This window comes from Ptychodera flava, chromosome 14 (genome assembly GCF_041260155.1).
Source record: "Ptychodera flava strain L36383 chromosome 14, AS_Pfla_20210202, whole genome shotgun sequence".
NCBI classification, from domain to species: domain Eukaryota; kingdom Metazoa; phylum Hemichordata; class Enteropneusta; family Ptychoderidae; genus Ptychodera; species Ptychodera flava.
The window spans coordinates 33,499,876-33,521,222 of NC_091941.1; the positions used below are offsets into that span (position 1 = coordinate 33,499,876).

General features: G+C 38.2%; 1 protein-coding gene and 1 long non-coding RNA gene across 3 annotated transcripts; one reads left to right on the forward strand and one right to left on the reverse strand.

Moving 5' to 3' along the window:
- The first annotated feature begins 6,102 nt into the window (after positions 1-6,102).
- LOC139150241 (uncharacterized) lies at positions 6,103-7,411 on the forward strand. Its single transcript, XR_011556209.1, has 3 exons — positions 6,103-6,266; positions 6,486-6,598; positions 6,816-7,411. It is a non-coding gene; the product is annotated as an uncharacterized lncRNA (long non-coding RNA).
- Positions 7,412-7,915: 504 nt separating this feature from the next.
- On the reverse strand, positions 7,916-15,781 carry LOC139150240 (protein shisa-2-like). 2 transcript variants are annotated; one of them, XM_070722484.1, is made up of 4 exons: positions 15,621-15,781; positions 14,173-14,347; positions 11,092-11,228; positions 7,916-9,980 (listed from the first exon to the last, which is right to left on the reverse strand). In XM_070722484.1, the coding sequence occupies exons 1-4, from the start codon at positions 15,676-15,678 to the stop codon at positions 9,838-9,840; spliced, it is 513 nt and encodes a 170-aa protein (XP_070578585.1). In that variant the 5' UTR covers positions 15,679-15,781; the 3' UTR covers positions 7,916-9,837. The 2 variants fall into 2 exon arrangements, with proteins under 2 accessions (XP_070578585.1, XP_070578584.1); XM_070722483.1 differs by having other exon boundaries at positions 11,092-11,231.
- Between the last annotated feature and the right edge of the window lie 5,566 nt (positions 15,782-21,347).

Genomic DNA, 21,347 nt, shown 5'->3' on the forward strand with positions numbered 1-21,347 from the left:
AGACATCCTCCAAATTATCCAACCATTCGCATTGGAGTTCAGCTCGCTTAGAGTATCATAACATTTTTCGGCCTTCTTTTAGATCGACCCTAATATCTCCCATTTAGGAAATAAATACACAAGCTACCTCGACAAAACTTCGTGCACCATCCAAGACCAAACGCACTACAAATCTGTCTTGACGTCATCATCTCCTTACATGGTAATCGGCATACCGTATTTTTTAGCAAAGGGGACACAGAATACGTCGGAGTATTCAGTTTCAAAACGTATTACATTGTGTGATGTTGTCAAAAAAAAGTCATGTTACTGCAGTGGTATAAATTACAAAACACAAAAGTTCAAATCAGTTTATTTTGGACTGGCTTTACCCAACATTTCATATTGTTTCTTATGCCAGATTTGACCACGTGCTTACTGGCGACCCCTTTTCATGCAAATTTTGTGTCAAATGATGTGTTCCCCTGGAAAAACAAACGTACGATTTCTAAATGAAGGAGGCGAAATTTGCCCTCAAGACTCGAAACCACCCCTTTATGGGGTGTACCTAGCTATTTTTAACGAGCTTCTCGAATCTGCAGCTCTATTTCGAAATGATGGTCTGGTTTTCTCAGCTCAAGGATAAGTGTTCTCCATCGCTGTGGGCATTACTATTCTCAACCGGGGGTACAGTTTCCAGTCGTAATGTTTTTCATTGTGTCCGGGATATAAAACCTTTCCTTTTCAAACTTTCTCTTTGATTAACACTAATCCACATCTTGTCAGTGATTAAACATGTTTCAAGTTTAAATGTTAAAGCGCAGTGGTCGTCGCGCTGCGCGTGCGTGATTTTTTTGTTGATAAACATAAATTTTTGTAAACATAAGTCTTCTCAACTTCAATAGGAGTGAGATGGGAGCAGTCCCCCACTTTGTTAAGGCCTTTGTAAGACTCAACATCATGCAATAGTAAAATATTAAGATCGGAAACGAACTTCAGTGGTGTATTTCTATCTATAAACTCGTGTAGAGCTACGAACATTGGGACACTACACTCAGCACATTATGTCGCTGAGTTTACTGCACGCAGACACAGTGAACAAAAAGGTTTGATCGCGCGCGATCACGCTGGTTGTACACAATGCTATGTACAGTACAGTGAAAATACATAACTAAAATGATCAACATTGCCTATATATGTAGACCAGCAACAAGCACAATGCCTAACACAAAAATTACACTCAAGACCATGATCGGCAAGCCAGAGCAGGACACGGGAGATGTTGTTGGGAGACGGTCACCGCGTTGACGTACACGGATATAGAGAATCCGGTCCACAACGTACCGGCCCGCGACGACTTGGCCCACAACCAACTGTTGATCACCATGTCTTACTTCTCCTAGTATTACGTGGTAAGAAATAGTAAATATTGGCAGGAAACAATAGACAAAACGAGCGGGTTTTCGCGGCATTTGGCAGGAAAATTGCACGGCTACACCGTGCATAGACGTATCGAGAGATCCTGTGCCCCGGTCCTGTGCACGGTCATGGCAGTGATCCAACCGCTAGCTTGTGCAGGCCTACCGGTGCTGGGCAAACTTCGTTGTTGTACCTCCTGATTGCCGGGTAGGTCTGAATCCTCTTTCAAGTGAGATAACCCCCACATAACAAGAAGACCTATGAAAGGTCCTTTGCTTGACTTGATACCTGTACTCGGAATTCTCGTTTGCACCCCAAAACGGGGTAACTTTGTAGTTGAGTTGGATTCTCCACAGCCGAGTGTAGCGCGCCATATACCCGGTTTGACACGGACGTTCATACAGACCACGGAACGGAACAGATGCAGAGATGCTTCTTGCTGCAGCGGGCTTTGCTCTGTAAATTTCTGTAGTTTGGTTGTTGTCTTTGTACTCCTGTCGGGCCTCTTGAAATCATGATGAAAGCTCTCGTCCTTGCTAGCGATGTCGAAAACTAGAGCCCGGTCGTTGATAGGCTGTTTGCGTATACATGCGTACGTCTAGCTCTATGGCTCGAGCGATAACAGTAGCCGAGCCCCATTCAACTGATTCAAGAAAATCATGAGCAAATGTGATCTCAATCCAGCGTGCAATTATTGTTCAATATTCAGCAGATATTTGACTTAGATTAATTGACCTTTTATTGCGTGTTACATTTGGTTAGTTGGTATGCTTGTGACAGATCAGCCGCCATTTTAACAAGCGGCAAAATCGCAAACATTACAATCAACCCGTAACATGTGCGGCGTTCTTGGATTTGTTTACAACAAAGGGGGACCCCCTCAGGAGGATGCGCAGCGCGACGACCACTGCGCTTTAAATTCTCTGTCTCGAGCCCCCTGTTCGACCAAACCGAAATTACCCTCCCACTTTGGCTCGTCAGTGGGTTGTAGCAAGGGTCGTGCCATCGCCTAGGAAACGGAAGGGTGCATTAATTGTTGCATTTCGATGCACATTTTGATTATTCAGAAGATTTTGTGCAAAATCTCAGATAGAGAAGCATTTATATTCACATCTCACTTATTCAAGACTGGCTGAGAGCAGCACTCCATTCAGTAACATCATTACGCTATTTATTATGCCAAGAAAGATGAAGCCAATACATTTTGCCCTCCCTGGTCTCAGCCAGAAATGGTTATACCTTACAGTTTTTTCCCACGGAATGAAAACAAATGTACTTGGGCTGAATAATAATCTATTCATTTATAAAGCGATTTAAATCCACACAAAAGTGTGATTAGAGACGCTGGGTAAAATACAATCAACATTATAAAAGGTAACAGGATTTAAAAATCAAAACAAAAACATCAATACAATGGATGTGTTCAGTTAAGAGCAGAATAAAAAAGAATTGTTTTAAGACTTGATTTAAAACTTGTCAGGCTTGTTGAGAATCTCATGATTGAGAGATGGTTTTTTGAGTAGAGGTTTAACAGCATGTTTAAAATCTGTGGGTACAATACCATTACTTAAAGAGTCATTTAAGAGTTCATTTATGTACGGTAGTAACACCTGTAGGATTTCTGGCTGCTTCAGGATCTTGGTAGGAATTGGATCTAGGCAACATGTCGACAAAGGAGATGACCGAATGGTACGCAAGACTTCCTCAGTGGTTATTGGCATGAACGTTTCGAAACGACACTCGGATTTCATATCGCAGATCGGTGACAAGCGTTGACGGTGAAGCTCGTCGGATGACTGGCTCAAGTTCAAAACTAGAGACTTCACACGATGTAAAAAGAAATCTGCTAAGCGATTGGCGATTTCTGACGGATTATTATGTTTAGGGAGATAAACAGATCTCTGAGATTGGCCGATTAACCATTCAATGATATTAAACAACTGTTTCTGGTTGCCTTTGCTATAAATGATAATCACGTTTGGCATTTTCAACGAGGCGAACAACGTAGTCCGCAACTCTCTGTGAATCTGTCGATCTACTTCTAGTTTAGATTTTCTCCAAATCCGTTCAGCTTTCATTCTTTCTGATCTTGCTTTCGTAACAGACTTGGTAATCCATGGTGCAGGTTGTCTGTTTTGAATAAATTTCACACGCGTAGAGGCATGGGTATCAAATGTATCCAATGTCCAATTTTCTAGATACCTTGGTGTTTGGCTGAAGCTGAATCGATGATGAGACACGGCGAATGAATCAGCAGGAAAACATTTCATATTTCTGGATATTATGCGCTGCTGATTTTCTGCAGAGCAATGGCGATAGTCAACAGTGAAAAGCAAAGGAAAGTGATCAGACATGGCATAGATAGGTTCAACTCGGACGCCGATAATGGTAGTATCATCAATGCGTGTGATTACGTGGTCTACAGGTATGACCAGCGTGATGAGTGGGACCGGAGATCCATTGACGCAGGGGAGAAAGAGTCAAGCAGAATACGGTACTTCCCGGCACTTGTGCAGTTGCGATCGTTGACATGGAAGTTAAAATCACCAACGATTATTAATGGCGAATTTTTGTCAAGGTGGGAGGACAGAAAATTCGTAATATCCTCAACGAAACCATTGACAGTGTGACCGTTTATCTTATTTGGCGGAGGGCGGTACACAGTGACAGCAGTTATGTCTGATGACTGAGGAATACATGGTAATGTCCGATTTCTTTTTGCTAGCATTCCTGATATAGATATATATTTTTATCCATAGCAAAGAAGGCAGTTTTCTTTGCCAGGTTCATGGTAGTGATCCATCTTTATGAGAAAATGCAGATTCCGTATCTACATAAATCACGCAAAAAAATTTGCGTTGCTTCAGCATGTGGAAAAAATCAATACAGAATATACAGTAGCAGAACAAAATTCTTGGCAGAGCGGGGGAAAAAAATTGCTGTCATACCCATTTCCTCACCCCCACCCAAAATCGAATGGTTTTCCGCTAAGGCCCTTCAATAAAATTGTTTTGTTTGCCATCCGCAAATTTCTTTTACTTCTATACCTCCCTGCCTGGAGGGAAAATCACACACACACACACACACATGCAAAGAAATAACATGATTCTCTATAATGGTTTCTCAGTAATGAGTATTGAAATTCGAAATATGTTTGAGATGTACATGACTGAATTATAAAATTTAAGTATACTAGAGATTTTTCAAGTTAATCGCTTTTTTCCAGCTTATCTCTGCATTTACATTGGATATCTAACAAAATACACATGAAGTACATTGACCTTTTAATTCCATAGTAGAGAGTGAAAACAAAGGACGCTGCACAGGATGAAAAATATTATGATATCGGAGTATCATGCGAGCTGTTTTGTGTTTGAAATGGAAGCCTATGTGTCTATTAATAGAATAAAATCAAAAAGCTTCCAAAATATCGCTTTTTGTGCCTTTCATCGCAGTTTCAAACCGTGTACGGTATTTGGATACAGCTGTACGGAATCTGGGCCACTGGAGGGCGATAACAATTTTCGCCTAGCGACCCCTGACCCCGACCCTGACCGAACAAACTCGTAATGTATGGCGAAAGACAAATCTTTTACATCATAGTCAACATTTAATGATAACAGAGGCATCACAGTCACTATAAAGTGAGAATTTTAACAAAGCGTACGGAAACTGGGCCACTGAATGTATTTGGGTAGCTCAACAATTGTAGATTACGAAAATTTAAAGAGTATTTCAAAATCTGTGTGCGTGTGTTTGAGTTTTTTTCACTTAAAATGTGTATGTAAGACGCCGGATTCCCCTCTCTTAAAGGTAAAGATTCAACACCAAGCCATTTCCCTAAACTCAGTAGCCATAAAAGCAACAGAAGAAAACTGTTTGAGGTTATGTATACCGGAAGACAACGTCACGAGATATTGTTGATAAATTCCACTGTGATACAACGCAAAGTACTACCATGCAAAGAAAGTATAGATATTCAAACAGGCCTGATTTGTGAAGACGCTAGCATTCCATGATCAAGGTAGTCGATGCAAATGTGATCGAACTGCGGTGTTGGTTTCTCTAAGGTTACAGACATCTTTAACCATAGAGATACCATTGCCACCATTCGATCGAAGTTGCATCGAGTTTCCCTCAATACTTGTACAGTTGTACAGTAACTATCGCTTCAAATAACTACACAGCTATACAGACTGCACATGTTAAGTAGTAGGTTCCCTGTAAAACGATAAAGTAGATAAATAAGGTAAGATGATACCTAACTTTCTAATATTCAATGCTCCTATTTTATTTACAGGCTTGCCGATAATCGACAAGAAAACCCTGGATTACTATAAGGTGATCAAGGATACCGGCTTGTTGAAACGTCATAATTCTAATGATAACTTGTTTGCAGTCACAGTATCGGACCGTGGATCACTGGAACGTGAAACAGCAATTCTAAGGTAAAGACCTTTTATCCGAAGTTGCCATTTGGCACAGCCTCGTCGTATAGCGAGATTATTATGTTAGGACTGAACGATTATCATATCATGTTAAATTATATTTCAGTATCGTTTCGTATAAAATTTTACATGAGATTACATTGTGTTATACTCTCACGAATGAGTAAATTTTCTTCCAAATTAAAGCGATGAAGGACTACAAACCACAAAAAGAATACAGCAAACGATGACTTGCTAACTGATATCACTTGGTATTATTCTATAAATATGTATCTCGATTTCTACGATAGGAAATGTTCAGGCCATGAAAATTTTCCATCTCTACACGGAGTGACACGCGTCGACGACGGCGAATATGGACTGGTCTACGACATTCCGTACGGAGTTGATATGGAAACCCTGAGTTCAAGTGGTGAACTGGTGAGAATAATTCTTAATTTGCATACACTGCTCAATATTTTCATATTTATCCTTCCTGAACGACAATCACTTTGCAAAGACATTCTCGAATTTTATCAAAAGCGACAAAAATCGTGTATATATACCTGAAGTGGTGTCGGCCATGCAACGTCTATGCCCTGGGTATTAAGGATCTTATTAACGCATTTACTGATATTGCAATCAATTTATACATTTTAGGAAAAGTTCTCATTCCGAGAGAAGATTTATGTAGCTCTTCAACTGTGTGGTGTGTAGCGTATCTGCACCATAATGGAATTATTCACCAGGCCATCTGTCCAAACAATATCATTGTAAGTTAGCTTTTATTTTGTTTTTCAAGACAATTGAGAAGATTTCTATATCTTTTAGCCTAATCCAGAAGTGAGCAGTTCTATTCGTTGATATTATTTCAGTTAAAATGCGTATAATAAAACTACCTGTATGAAAGAACACAGCTTTTGTACCGAATAAAGATCTCCATCATTTGTACAACGTTTATATTCTTGATTTTGACTTCACTTTTTTCAGATTGACAAGAACACCTTAAAAGTCACGCTGATCGGTTTTAGAAACGCCTTCCACGTCGATGACGCAGCAAAACCTCGCGCTCAATGAGTCTACCATTACATGGCCCCCGATGTTGTCCTAGATAACGGCACAGCATCCTTCAAAGCGGACGTCTGGAGCCTCGGTATGGTTCTCGCTCTTCTGTTTACCGGTCTCCAACCATATCATGAGTACGAACCAGCAAATATTGCCAAATTCCAGGAAATGCACGCAGATAACCAAAACCGACCAAGGTACGCTCAGACAAGATCAGACAACGTAGAAATGAAACACTACATTGGACAAGGAAAGGTGATGGAACAAATTGGAACTCTGATAAATTTGGCTGTTTGCCCGACACAAGGACTGAGACCCCCGCTCAGCAACTCTTGGGGGCATTCGCCATGCTGTTGACGGAGGAGACATAATTATCCTGATACAATGAAAGACAGACTCAATGATGATTCTCAATATAATTCAGTCCCTCGAAATGGTAACTTTATGTGCGTTTCCCTGCATATTAAAACATAATTTTGTTCTCGAATTGGACACATTGGTCTCCATGTTTCTTTGTCCGTATTAGGAGTATCAATAAAGGTTTGATTTGTGTTTTTGTTTTTCACTAACATGGATATTTATGGGGCATAAATATTATTTCCAAATATATCTCCGCACGCTCTTTGCTCCGCCCCTACCCCACCCCATCCCAGCTACCTGGGTGTTGTATTCAAATAAATTTATTTATTTTGAGTACAAGGTCATTGACAAGTTCGGAAAGAAACATCAGGAAGTAGTGATGGAAAATCCACAAAGAAGGATGAGTAATGAAACTGTCACACTCATGCATTTTGTGAATTTGTGCTTGCCGCCATATTTTGCGACGAAGGAAGCAGTATCTTTCTCTTCTCTGTATCGCCGTGAACAATCTATCTCGCTGAGTGGTTCTTGTTGAAAACCGTCCTTGCGATTTCTCAGAAAACATGCAAAAATAATTCAAAGTAAATTTCTCTTATATATCTGTTGCATATTCCGTTTTAAATACAAGGACCTACTATCTTAATGAGTCCACTCTGAGTCAAAGGTTAGAGCGATGATTCGAATCACTTTATTCATAGACAGTCGACTGGCATTATCGATTATCTTCCATTTATCTAGCTACTCCATCCGCCTGAGTCGGCTGACGACTTCCTTAGTATTGTATTAGATTGCAATTATAGTCAGCAGTCGGCAACTTTTATAATGGATGTGCTCTGAGGCTGCATTTACAAACAAACAAACAAACAAACAAACAAACAAACAAACAAAAAACATTGGGGGCGGCTGGAGGAATTCAGGGGAATGAAATCTTAGGGGTAGTAGAGGGGGGGGGGTGGAATATAATAGAATATAATATTGCTTCTGTTCAACCTAAATTAGTCTATCACCTCAAATTTGAAATTGATAGAAGGAGAGATAAACTTGAGATAAAAAAATATTGAAAAATTAGAGAAGTGTACTCAAACAGCGCAAACACCTGCATTGTCATCTTTCACTACTGTTACTGATAAGACCTCCCTAAATGACAAAACAAAACAAAATGAAACGAAAAACTAGATCGAGGTAATAAATGATAACACACTTGATGCGGTTGTGAACTAAAAGGGTTGATCGTAACTTGACAAGAAAGGACCCCGGGGTAATCCCATAGAAAGGTGTAGGGTATATCATGGGATTGGGTCATTTTTCATGGAACAATCCCTAAACATGGGTAGAATTTTCACTCGAAAACACTCTAAGCATGGATCGATAACAAAGCATTAATATTCCCTGCTTTAGAGAAACCTTCATATGCAATGGAATAATGGTAAACATTTCCAAAATTTTCTAAGCAAATCTTTGTAAACTTTATTATGGAGAAAAAATATTTTTTTAACGCAATAGACAAATTGTCATCACAAACTTGGTCATATATAGATGGATGTTTTCAACTTGCGTGGCACATCCCCATATGAAAATATTTTGAGTACCCACTAACCCTAGAAAGGACATGGCCAGAAGATTTAAAAGCTGCAACAGAAATCATGTGATCAAGGAATAACGTATTTGTAAATAATAAATCACTCCTGCTACACTCAAGAAGTATGAGACGGGCGAATATTTATACAAGAAAGCTAGTGAAATGATGTTAAAGATTTTTCCTCTCCGAATATTTCATTTCTTACATAAAACACTGCCGGTGGATTTTGTCTAGTCTATCATAGAGTGTAGACCCGTCTTTGTACTGTCTCGGGATCTATGCTGCAGGTATAAAAGTCAACATCAAAATGCATAGTTTACGTTTTACACGGATTACCGCAAGGAGCATGACAGCTGGTTTGAGAAAACCCAAACCAAAGCGTTAATAAAGTCATAAATATTTACATATTGGTACAATGGTGAAACTTTCCACCACAAATTTCTTGTATCAAGTCGGACAAAGTCTACGGGTAACACTTGGCATGGTAATAAATGAATAGGAAATTAAGTTTTGTAAATGTGCATCAAATTCACACAATATTTAAATGTACACAATGTTATATAAATATCGATCACGAGGAGTAGCTGTTGAGTTACGTACAATTTGATGAAAATCGCCTATATGCGATGTCCTTTTTACATGTCTTGTCGATCTCTACGTAGTGGTGAAGAGTTTTAGCACTTTACAGTGTAGATCTTTAAAAAGCACTTGTTTTTCTTGTTTTGTCTGTCTTATATTATTTGCAACAGTTGTTTATAGTTCAATATACGGCGACGGCCCCAGTAAACATAATGCTCATACAGGGCCCTTCACCGTGTATCGAACCACAAGCGACTGTGGTTTTAATGACAGTTTTTGTTTATTTTTATATAAGGACAATATTCTTAATCATTCTGAAATAAAATACCTAATATTAATATACGATGCATAATACTTGAATAATCATTAGTAATTTGAACGATAACAAAAGATGGATGTCAACAGGGTTGCATGAGTCTTGTCGATGATCTAATACTTCATCGCAGTGACATTGCCGCCCTGACCAACGTTGTAGGTAGTGTAGGCTGGTGGCTGCTGGGTGTTGTAGTAGGGAGCAGCAGTTGATGACATATTACTCGATGTTACCGTGGCCACCGGTGCAGCCTGGGAATCTGTTAGAGAGCAGACGATTGTTATTTTCATATACTTCAATATTATGAGAGGCAAAAAACCTAGTAAAATATGCATATTGAAATAAAGTTTACGCCAGCTCATCTAACTAGTTCACAAATGCCCAAGCTGAACAAATAAGGATCTTTTGGTTACGTAGTAGGCTTGGTTAATTAGGAAACTATATTTCGTCCACTTCTTGATACCGGTATTTGAAATAGTGAAATAGGAACACTTTATTGTTCATTTTACACTTACAATGTGGTCGAGTCAATGGGACTACAAGGTTAATATGAAAATCAAAAAGCACGTCAGTTGTCCTACATAACAAGGGAAACTTTGTTGAGAAAGTACTTGGTCGATCAAAGTAGTAGTTTACGAGAACAAGGTCAAGGTGACCATTTCAAACACGTGGTGTATATACACCCGGTATTCTTCATGGAATTTTGAAATTCGTTCTTACAAATTGTGTTTTTTAAATCAAAATTCCATGTTTTCAGGGTATTTTCCCTGTCTCCAATCCTTACTCTTTATGCTTATTCAATAAAAATAAGATAGGTGTTCTTATAGTAGGTCAATAAACTATTTCATAAACACATTTATGCTACGTTTCACAAGTTTCGGTTAACATTTTGTGACATGAACCGAGATCTGCGTGAACCTGGCCTGCGAAAAACCGTAAAATATTTCTGTTTTGGTGTTCTTTGTCGTTGCGATTCGAGAATAGAAGTATCCGAGTAGGAGAGAGTTTCACTTTTGACGGCCGTAGATGAGGTAACGTGTCAGCATGCGAGAGCCTTCTTCAGAGCGAGTGCTTATGTCTGGTCTAGATTCGACACTGAATGGGGTACACCACCAATCTATGGTATAACCTAGTTGCCGTAACCTTCGAGCTACAAGAAGTATAAACTCACACTAACCAACGTTGGTCATTGCGGAACAAACATTTATAGTGGTACAACGAAATGTATCTCCAACGCCAAGCAGGAGTGGATAAACGCATAGACAATAGGACTATGTAAACTGAAATGTCCGCCGCACGAAAGCTGGCTTCGTCTCGAGAAAGGCACTGCCCTGCATCGGATCATCTACTCTACAATATGTATTACTTACGGTAAACATGAGTAGTTGTTGTTCGGCGATTACTACCAGCAGCACAACAGCACACGCAGACGACAATTAGTATGACGATGAAGACGATGAATCCAATCACACCAAATATTATGGCAAGAAGAACGCCAAGAGCCATACTGCTGGGAGGAAATCGAGACCGAGTAAAATTAAAATGAATAGTTTCAAAAATTCAAACAGACAGTGCGTTCTCACAAGATGTGAGTTGAATTTAATCAACTGGTTCGTCAACACTCCTTGTTGAATGTATTGGGACAAAGAAATATAGCTCGAGTTCTGAAAAATCTGCTCAGGACAAATAATGAGAGTAGCATAATCATAGTCTGCCGAGACAGTGTACTGCTACCGCGCATGCTACTGCTGTAACTACATGGACCATACTTCTGAGGGGTTTGCTCTACAACTGTGTGAACTTGGCATAAATACTGATCATCATTTAGGATTCCAATGTATGCTGTAGTTTACTTTTATTAGTATACAATAATGACAGAAATATTATTTTTTATCAAGAATATTCATAATCATAAGTTTATTAATAACAGGGTCTATTCTACAACTGCTTGAATTTGTCATGAAAACTGATCATCATTCAGGTTTCGAGTACCGTAGGGTACTTTTGTAAGTGTACAATAATGACAGAAATATTTGAATTTTATTAATAGAATTCAAAATCATAAATGTATTATTTTCTTAACACTCTTGCTATGACTGACAACGCCGTATGCCCCTGAGGTCTTGTTGCCCCATACCATGTACCAGCGGAGCTCGGCCGCAGAGACAGGACGGATACGGTCAAGTCGAATTTTAGAACGTACCGTCTGGGAACATCAAGACATTGAGAAATGCGATGATTTATCGTGGAGAAGGCTATTGCATGCAGCCTTCTACCTGTGGAGACTGTACGATTACGGACAAGTCGAGTTTCCGATTTGTTTAGATCTGGACACGGTGGCTGTTGGTATTCATCATTCTTTCATCATTCAGTACAGAATAATCAAAGTTTCATCGTGATACCAAGTTCTCTGAAGGTGTCGAGTCCGTTGTTGTGCATGGTCCCTTTGATGCCGTTCACCATGCAGCAAGTTATGTTGCACCATAGCTTATTGAGTGGCCATGAGGGTAACAGCAATGCGTTTGTTGCCTGATAGCTCTGCGTGGCAGAGCTGTGTGTCACCGGCCATGGGACTGACCACGGATCCACCCGTGTGAAAGCGGTATGTTTTGTTATTCAAAATGCAATGCTGCACTCACAAAGAAATGGCAGACAGGGTCAAATTGGGTGAACTCTCTCATTCCAAACGACGTGTCCGCAAACAACCGCGATATACACATTCAATACTTAAGTGTTTACATGTAAAAGCTGCCAACCCGAATCATTTTCCTCACAAAAAACACAAAGTCTTCCTGTTAACGATTAGAAACTACGGCAACCTACCTATCATATTTTCTGAAGGCTCTTTGTTGGATATACACAATACACACATATATTTTTCTGTTGATCTTTGCCGTAACCAATATTAGGACATTCAGTCGTTATTATCAGCTCCAAGAAAAACTATAACAAATTAAGTTCCCGTACACGAGATGGATGACATCATTAACTTTCGTTTTCGTTTTCAAAATGTCTACAATACTTGGAATATAAGAGAGATTGCTAAAACTAAAACACATTCACAATTAACTTTTGAGGTCACTAAGGAATGTTATTTTTTGTATTTGATAAATTTTATTCGGTTTTCTTAAGTATACAACACATTCTGGTAAAGGAATGTCTTTTGTCCACATAATACATATCTTTTTTAAAACTCCATCGGCCGCTCACACAGCCAAAAGTCACAGCAAATGTGTCTTTAATCATAATGTAACAGGTATACAAAGTGTTACATGTAAAAGTTAAGTTACTATCTTCAAAAACTGTCCCCATTTTCTGATATATGAATATAGTTTACTTTTTCTTACAGCTGTGTGAAATTCTATTGGTTGAAGGTTTTTTTTTTGGTAAACCAACAGATCTGGTTTTTGTTTCCTACAACCTGATTATATAAATATGCCGTTTTGCCACAAGTATAACTGAAAAGTGTTCGTCAACAAGAAGAATTTGTCTCGCAGCTGGAATATTTGATAATTCTAATTTTCTTCCCCATAGCAAAGGAATGTTATTAAACACGCTACCGAATAGGTAATACCCTATACCCTTTGCATCGTCAACAGTTATCCTGCCTCATTTCAAAAGCCTGAGATGGGAAACATATCGACACCACATACAATGACAATAACTGTAACTATAAGTGTTGTCTAATCTTATCTACATGAAGTGAACATGAATTGAACAAAATGACCCAGTCGATTCGCTTTTCGATCGAACATTTGTTTCTGAAAGTTAAGGTATTTAGAATGTGCGTCCGGGACAGATATTCGAAATCTCAAACTTTTTGGTCATTTTGTGGCTCATGGAGAAACTTAAATTTTCAAGGGCTCAATTTTGTAAAAAATCGAAAATAGAGTGACACAGGGATGGGGCCATTTTGAATTTCAAGAGTCGGTATATATTGGGTAATTTGTTCCTCCATTACCAAATTTTGCACGGTGATTCCTGAATTTTATTCACAACCAACATAACATATAAAGAACGATTTAAATTTTCCTTGCAGAAAACTTTAACTAAAGTGTAAGTCATTTACTTTCGAGACTTGTAGGCCTAACACAAAAGCTGCTGTTGACGTCAGTATAGCTTTGGAAAGTACTAGTGCACACCTCTATTGGAGCTCTGCCAGGTGAGAGTGAAGGGAACAAGGGCCGTGAATTACTACCAGCAGCACACGCAGGCGACAATCAGTATGACGATTAAGACGATGAAAGACCATCGAAGTGACGCAGCACTTTTCGGCACTGTGTGTTCCTCGCAAAAAAAACTTGCCGCCGTGTTTGTACATGTGATAAAATAATCTACAAAACCAAGGTACATCCTGGGTGCTTGATTCCATTATTCAACAGTTAAAATTTGGATGAAGTGTGTGCTCAAGTGACAAGAAATAGAGAATTTGTTTTCATAAAAATACTCACCCTGCATCGTCATCTTCTAAAAGGTCATCATCGTCGCTATTGAAGGCATTTGACAGATAGCTGCTGAAGTCACAACAATAAGAGAACAAACTGCTACCACAGCAGTACCTTTCGTCGTCGTCGTCAAGGAACAGCACTGGGCAATCCGAATTACTATCACAATAACCTTGTGACTCTGAAACAAAACCGGAAATTGAACTTTAATCGCCGGTATATGTCATTTTACTCCTTATCTTCAGTCACAAAAAGAAGTAAAACAATATAATAGGACATGTGTGTGCACATCTATGGGGAAATTACGACAAAAGGGCACACACATTAAATGTATCTCAGACGGGTAAGAATATCGAGCGAAATGATAATATATCGAAAACTAGCGATAGAGAGAGTGAGTCACATAAAACTCTCACAGTTTCCTGCCGACAAAAACAGGAGACTGACCCACTCTATTCTCAACTTTGACCCAACGTAGCTGTCGGATTGTCACTTTGTGCACTTTTTGATATTATGCTATTGTTTATTCAAACTTGGCCGTGAACTAGACTAGTTGTTGATGATGTTCAACACTTTGAAAGTAGAGCAGGAATCTACGGACAATGGCATTATATACTTCTCTGTTTGGACTATTGCTGGATTTAATGGGTAACTAGTGCAAATAATGCACACGACATTTACAATTACAGAACCGCGCCCACGCTTTTGGCGCTTTAGTGAACATTAATTATAACTATCCTACCCGAGGAACTTTTTAGATGTCTGCATATTATGACTTTGTCTGACAAAATTTTGCACACTTGTTTAAACCTTGAAATCTATGGTACCATAGTATGACTGAAATTTATCAGTATATCAATCAGTATCATAGTCGTGTAACCAGACTTAGATCCAAAATAAGCTACATGTCCCAAAGGCCAAAATTGATGTTTGTAAAATGCATAGTGCTATGGAACGGAATAAGCTGAAAAACAGGAGTCAAATGTTCCGAGACGTGCTTATCTTATAAAAGCCGTCATTTAAGACATCGTTGGTAGAATTTTAAGTTTGTCTTTCATTTTCGTATAGCACATTTGTGTGTGTGTGTGTTTTGTTTTACGGTTAATGTATTCTAGATTTTTCAATCTTCAGGGTCCTTGGGGAGGCAAACTCTCTTAATTTTCTCAGGCTGTCTCATTAAGTGAGGTCAAATAAATACAACTAAAAAGTGGCGTGCACGAATTTACAAACCGCTTCGCATGCCTGATGTCCACCAATTATATCAAAAGAGAAAGTTATAGACAACATGCCGTTGACTGTATAGAAAAACGCTTCAGGATGCGTGCCTAAGCCCCGGCAAAGTGAAAGTTAACTTGAAAAGTTGTGAAAGCCTTGCCGTTGTGAGAGAGGTCCTAAGATTCAGATGAAAGGTATTTGGAAAATGAAAAGAGACTATAAATACGACACTCTCATACCTGCTGACAGCAGTAAAACGGGTACCAACAGGAAACAGAGTCTCAATATGGCGTCCATGTTGCGAAGGTAGATTGTTGTTGTCCTGTAACGTTAGTCCATGAAAGAAATGGGCGAGGTCCGGGTACTCACGTGACCAGCTGTTCGGCGAACACTTCCCATAGATCTTACGAACACGAGGCTATATGACTAGCCAATTATTTCCACTGTGGCGGACAATACAATGATAATACAAGAACAATTCTGGGTCAATCTCTTAAAACCATATAGTAGATAGCAAATCTTACTGCTTTAACAAACTTCTGTCTGAAATGTTTTTTTTTTAGTTCCACACTAGAACAACAATTCGCACATTTCACGACTTGATGTGTGCCAGTGAGGCAGTTGAGCGGATGGGCAGGTGAAACTGTTTATGATCAAAGCAAGGTTTTCTATGATTGACGCATTTCTTTATACTTCATTGTTAGACCAATCTGTGATTATGTGTAACAGGTGTGTAATGGAGTTATATTTGTGGAAGAGTCTGGGTTAGCTCAACTTTAATAGATTTATAAGACGTATGGAAAGCATGTTTATTTATAGTCACATAACAGGCAAATTTCAACTTTAAACTGTGAACTTTTCAACTTTCAACTCCACTTATCACCTTTGAATAATGTTATTTCAATAGATACCGTCGGCGGGCCTGTCCGAAGCTCCCTCGCAAGATTGTCTCTGTATATTTTCACATATTGTTGTACAGTGATTGACATGCTACCTGTTCAAAGGAGCTCATGTTATACCCAAATTTGCTACGTCTTTCGATAAGCCACGAGCCAGCTCCCTTGATGGTTTGCTGCGATCATTAACAACATTATATTTCTCTCATAAGCACACTCGAGGGCACCATGGTAGCTAAAAACAAAACAAAAAAGCACGAAAACGCTCCATCAAGTTATAAAGTAAAATAAACCCCTGCCTTCTGCTTACACCAAAGCACATGTCATTTCAAAAACGTACATTTACTTGTCGACAAAAAACTTTCACAAGTAATTTAATGAACAATACACGCCCTTATGCTAATGTTGAATACAAACTCGGCATTCAGATAGTATTTCAATGCTTTTTCTTTCTTCATATATATGACAGTCCTTCACGATCACTTTTCCAGTGTATCTTTTTTAACCTATTTTATCGCGTTATTTATTTTTAGCTCATGTGTTCACATACGTGAGCTAATGTCGTACCGAAGTCTGTCTATCCGTCTGCGTGAGTGTGTGTGTTTGTGTGTGTGTCTATTTGTATGTTAACACGATTACTCAAAAACGCCTGAACGGATTCAAGTCAGATTTATTAGGCAGGTCCCATATGCTAATGACGAGAAGTGAATGGATTTTGTTTTATGTTGCTTGCATATTAATGAAGTTATGAAATATCAGTAATGACAGTGTCGACATATATAAAGAAATACTGCACAAAATTTCATGAAAATTTTCACTGAAGACAATCCCAAAATATTATAATGATACTGTCAGTGTCATGTCAATTATCTGCTCATTTGAATATTTAATAAACTTTCGTAATTCCTACACCAAGTTTGATGATACCTGCTTCAAATATTGATCTTATATATAGTATATCCAATTGTTCTGAGAATCATTGAGCAGTTTCAAGTTAATAAACAGCTCAATTGCATATTAAATGGAGCTTTGTTATTAGTGATAACTCCGAAGTAACTACAACAAATTTGATGAAACCTGATGCAGATACTGACCCGACAGATATTTGACTGTGTTATGAAGCATTTAGTAGTGTGAAGTTAATCAAGGGTTCATTTGCATTTTAATAACCTTTGTAATTAGTGGTTTAACTCTGAAATGGTGGCACCAAAGTCAGTGAAAGTTGCTACAGATATTAGTTTGGTAAATACCTAATTGTCGCGTGAAGCACTGAGCAGTGTCAAGTTGAATAATGTACATATGCATATTAAATGAATTTTGTAATTAAAGATATAACTCCGAAATTACAGCATTAAATTTGGTAGAATGTGCTACAGTTTTTTATTTGATAGATATCTTATTGTCCCATGAAGCACTGAGCAGTGTCAAGTTAATAAACATCTCATTTGCATATTAAATGAAGTTTTGTAATTAGTGATTTAACTCAGAAAGTACTGTGCGAAAGATGATAAAACTTGCTACAGATATTGATCTGACAGATATCTGATTGTTCTGTGAAGCAATTATCAGTGTCAAGTTCATTAATGGCTCTTTGCATATTTTATAAACTTTCTAATCAGTAATATACCCATGAAATTACAGAACCAAATTCGATGAAACCTGCTACAGATATTGACTGTTCTGTGTCAACTTAATTCAGGGTTTATTTGCATATATCATAATAATAATAATATACCTACGAAATTACAACACCAAATTTGATGAAAGTTGCATGCTACAGAATTGATCCGGTAGATATTCGATTGTACTGTGAAGCATTGAGCTGTGTGACATTATTAAGAAATGTCTCATTTGCATATGCCATGAATTTTTGTAATTAGTAATTTGACTCCAAAACTATTTTACCGAGCTCGATGGAAGCTGCTACGGATATTGATCTCATAGATATCTTACTCTTCTGTGAAGCGTTTTACAGTGTCAATTAACTGCTTATATATGCTTGCCCCTATCTATAAACCAGTCATTAAGCGGATTCGTAGAGTAACAAAAACTGTGAAGAACTGGTCAGTAGACAGTATTTCTAGCTTACAGGCGTGTTTCGAATGTACTGACTGGGAGATGTTTTATCATTCTTGTATCGATTTTAATCAACTTGCCGATGTTCTTTCTTCCTATATTTCATTTTGTGCGGATTCTGTTATTCCTACGAAAAATGTTAAAATTTTCCCCAATAACAAGCCATGGGTGACCACAAAAATTAAAGTCTATTCTCAACCAGAAGAAGAGAATCTTTTTTCAGGGTACATCAGGCGAGAAGCAGTTGATAAACAAAGAAGTCAAGAGAGCGATTAGGCAGGCAAAGTTAGATTATAAAAATAAAATTCAATCAAAGTTTCTTTCTGGTAACTTTCGATCTACTTGGCAAGGTATCAAGCATATGGCAGCAGTAAATAAGGTTACTCCTTCAGAGTCAAAAGTTACACTAAATAACTTAGACTCAGCGGCGCTGCCAAAGGTCCTGAACACATTCTTCACTCGTTTTGAAACAGAGGATTTTTCATCTCAAATCTCAAATCTAAAACAGTCATTGTCTCCTGAGTTAGGGATGTCTATTGAGACAGAGAAAGTAGCTAAAACTTTAAAATCATTAAATGTGAACAAAAGTCCAGGTCCTGATTGTATTTGTGGTCGCACCCTGAAGTTCTGTGCTGATCAGCTTAGTGTAGTCTTACAACACCTTTTCCAAGTTTCTCTTGATACAGTTAGTATTCCTGCCATATGGAAAAATTCTATAGTAGTACCAGTCCCAAAGAAAGCTAGCCCTAAAGAACCCAATGATTTTCGACCTGTTGCTCTTACTTCCCTGGTAATGAAAACATTTGAGAAAATAATAAGTCCATTATTCTGACAAAGGTTGGCAACAAACTAGACCCCCTACAATTTGCATATCGACCGGGAAAAGGTGTTGAAGATGCTAAGCTTTTCATTCTCAATACACTGTACAAACACTTAGAAAAAACAGGTGCTCATGCAAGAATCCTTTTCGCAGATTTCTCCAGTGCTTTCAACACAATCCAACCCCACATCCTTGCAGAAAAACTCTTAAAATTTAATTTTAGCAATCAACTTGTACTTTGGATTATTGACTTTCTTACAAATAGATCACAAAGGGTGTTTGTCAATGGTATTTTGTCAAGTATCATTCAAACAAATACAGGTTCTCCTCAGGGTTGCGTTCTGTCTCCTCTGTTGTACATCCTTTATACTGACGATTGTAGAAGTACACATGAAGGTAGCCATCTTGTTAAGTTTGCTGACGATAGTGCTCTGCTTACACTTCTACAGGGATCAGAATGTCATCATGGTCCCGCTCTTAGTGAGTTTGTTGAGTGGTGTGATAATTCGTATCTAAACTTAAATGTTAAGAAAACTAAGGAAATGATAATTGATTTTAGGAGGCAAGAACGCAACCCTCCTACGTCCATTGTTCACGATCAAGAAGTCGAGATTGTTTCGAAGTATACATACCTTGGTTCAATATTTGACAACAAATTGAAATGGGATCATAACACCGATGCTATACTGAAGAAGGGGCAGCAAAGATTGTACTTTTTAAGGAAACTGCGTTCATTCATGGTTGATAGACAAATTTTATCTCTTTTTTATAAATCTTACATTGAAAGCGTTATCTCATTTTCATTCATTTGTTGGTATCAAAATCTGTCTGTTAAAAACAAAACTTCACTTGATAGAATTGTTTCACTTAGCTCAAAACTAATTGGTATACCCCAGAGAAGTCTTTCTACGTTTTATAATCAGCAAGTACTCAGGAAAGCCCGCTCAATTCTTTTGTCTTGTGATCATATTTTATCAGCAGAGTTCGACACACTTCCCTCTGGTCGGCGTTTTAGATACCCGGCTTGCAGGTCAAACCGGCGCAAGTTGTCATTCATTCCAACCGCTGTGCGGCTTTTAAATGATTCCTAAACTGTTTTTTTGTATAGTCCTGCGTCTCCTACCATTTTGTAAATTTGTATTATATATATTTTTTTGATGTTGTATTTGAGCCACGCTTTTTAATTGCCCATGTTTGGGATAAATAAAGTTCTATTGAATATTGAATTGAATATTGAATGACCTTTTGTAATTAGTAACACGAGTCAAAAGTACTGTACCAGATCTGATTACACTTGCTACACATCAGAAGGTGACAGATATCTGGCCTATACTGAGAAATTTTAACAAGTGTCCTGTCAATGAATTGCTAAACTAAAGTGATTTATCGAATGTTGCTGAAGGTGTTGTCACCTGATTTAAACTGTACTTAATGTTTTTTTTCCAAATCGAAATGAGAGTGGCAGCAGTCAAAGAAATTTACAATCTTTATTTCGGCTATAACATATTTGTATATTTAATGACCTTTGGAATTAATTTGTGGTGAAATATTGTTCATGATGTTAATCATAAGACTTTCATGTGGCAAACATGTGGCGAAAGTTTAACTTTACGGAAAACTGCAATATATACTGAAAACACGTGTGCATTTTCAGTTCATATCTGGTATGTGTCTATGCAGTAGCTCGATGCATATATGTGTATGCAAAAGTGTTTGGCTAAACTGAAGAAATAACTGAATATATGCCAAATATATCCGTAACGGCTGTACATTTACAGTAAAAATAAAAATCTTTGAGGTTAGCTGGAGCGCAGGTAATTATCCCAATGACACTTTTTACGAATTACTGAAGCTCACTAGCTGATATCCAATGCTTCGCAGCTTTAAACAACCGTAGCTGAATAGCAGCTTAATATCTCAAAGTTGGCTGTTTTGTCAATCTCGCAATCCCGCACCCACACCTGCCGTTTGTACAAGTGCATTCATTATATCAACCTTGCTCTCTAAAAACCAGCAGCGAGAATGCTAAATAAGTTTAACCAGAATTGTAGTGGAGATAAATATCGATCACGTTATGAAATCATTGAATTGTAAAAAGTAACCCTTATTACGCAAATTCTATTCTCAATGATGGAATCAGGTCTAATGTTACACATCTCTTCTTACAGAATTTC

Coding starts and splice junctions, on each gene's coding strand:
- LOC139150240 (XM_070722483.1), bottom strand. CDS start 15,678: ATGGACGCCATATTGAGACTCTGTTTCCTGTTGGTACCCGTTTTACTG. Junction 14,348..15,620: donor CGTTTTACTGCTGTCAGCAG/GTATGAGAGTGT, acceptor GTTTTGTTTCAG/AGTCACAAGGTTATTGTGAT. Junction 9,981..11,091: donor AACAACTACTCATGTTTACC/GTAAGTAATACA, acceptor GCTCTCTAACAG/ATTCCCAGGCTGCACCGGTG.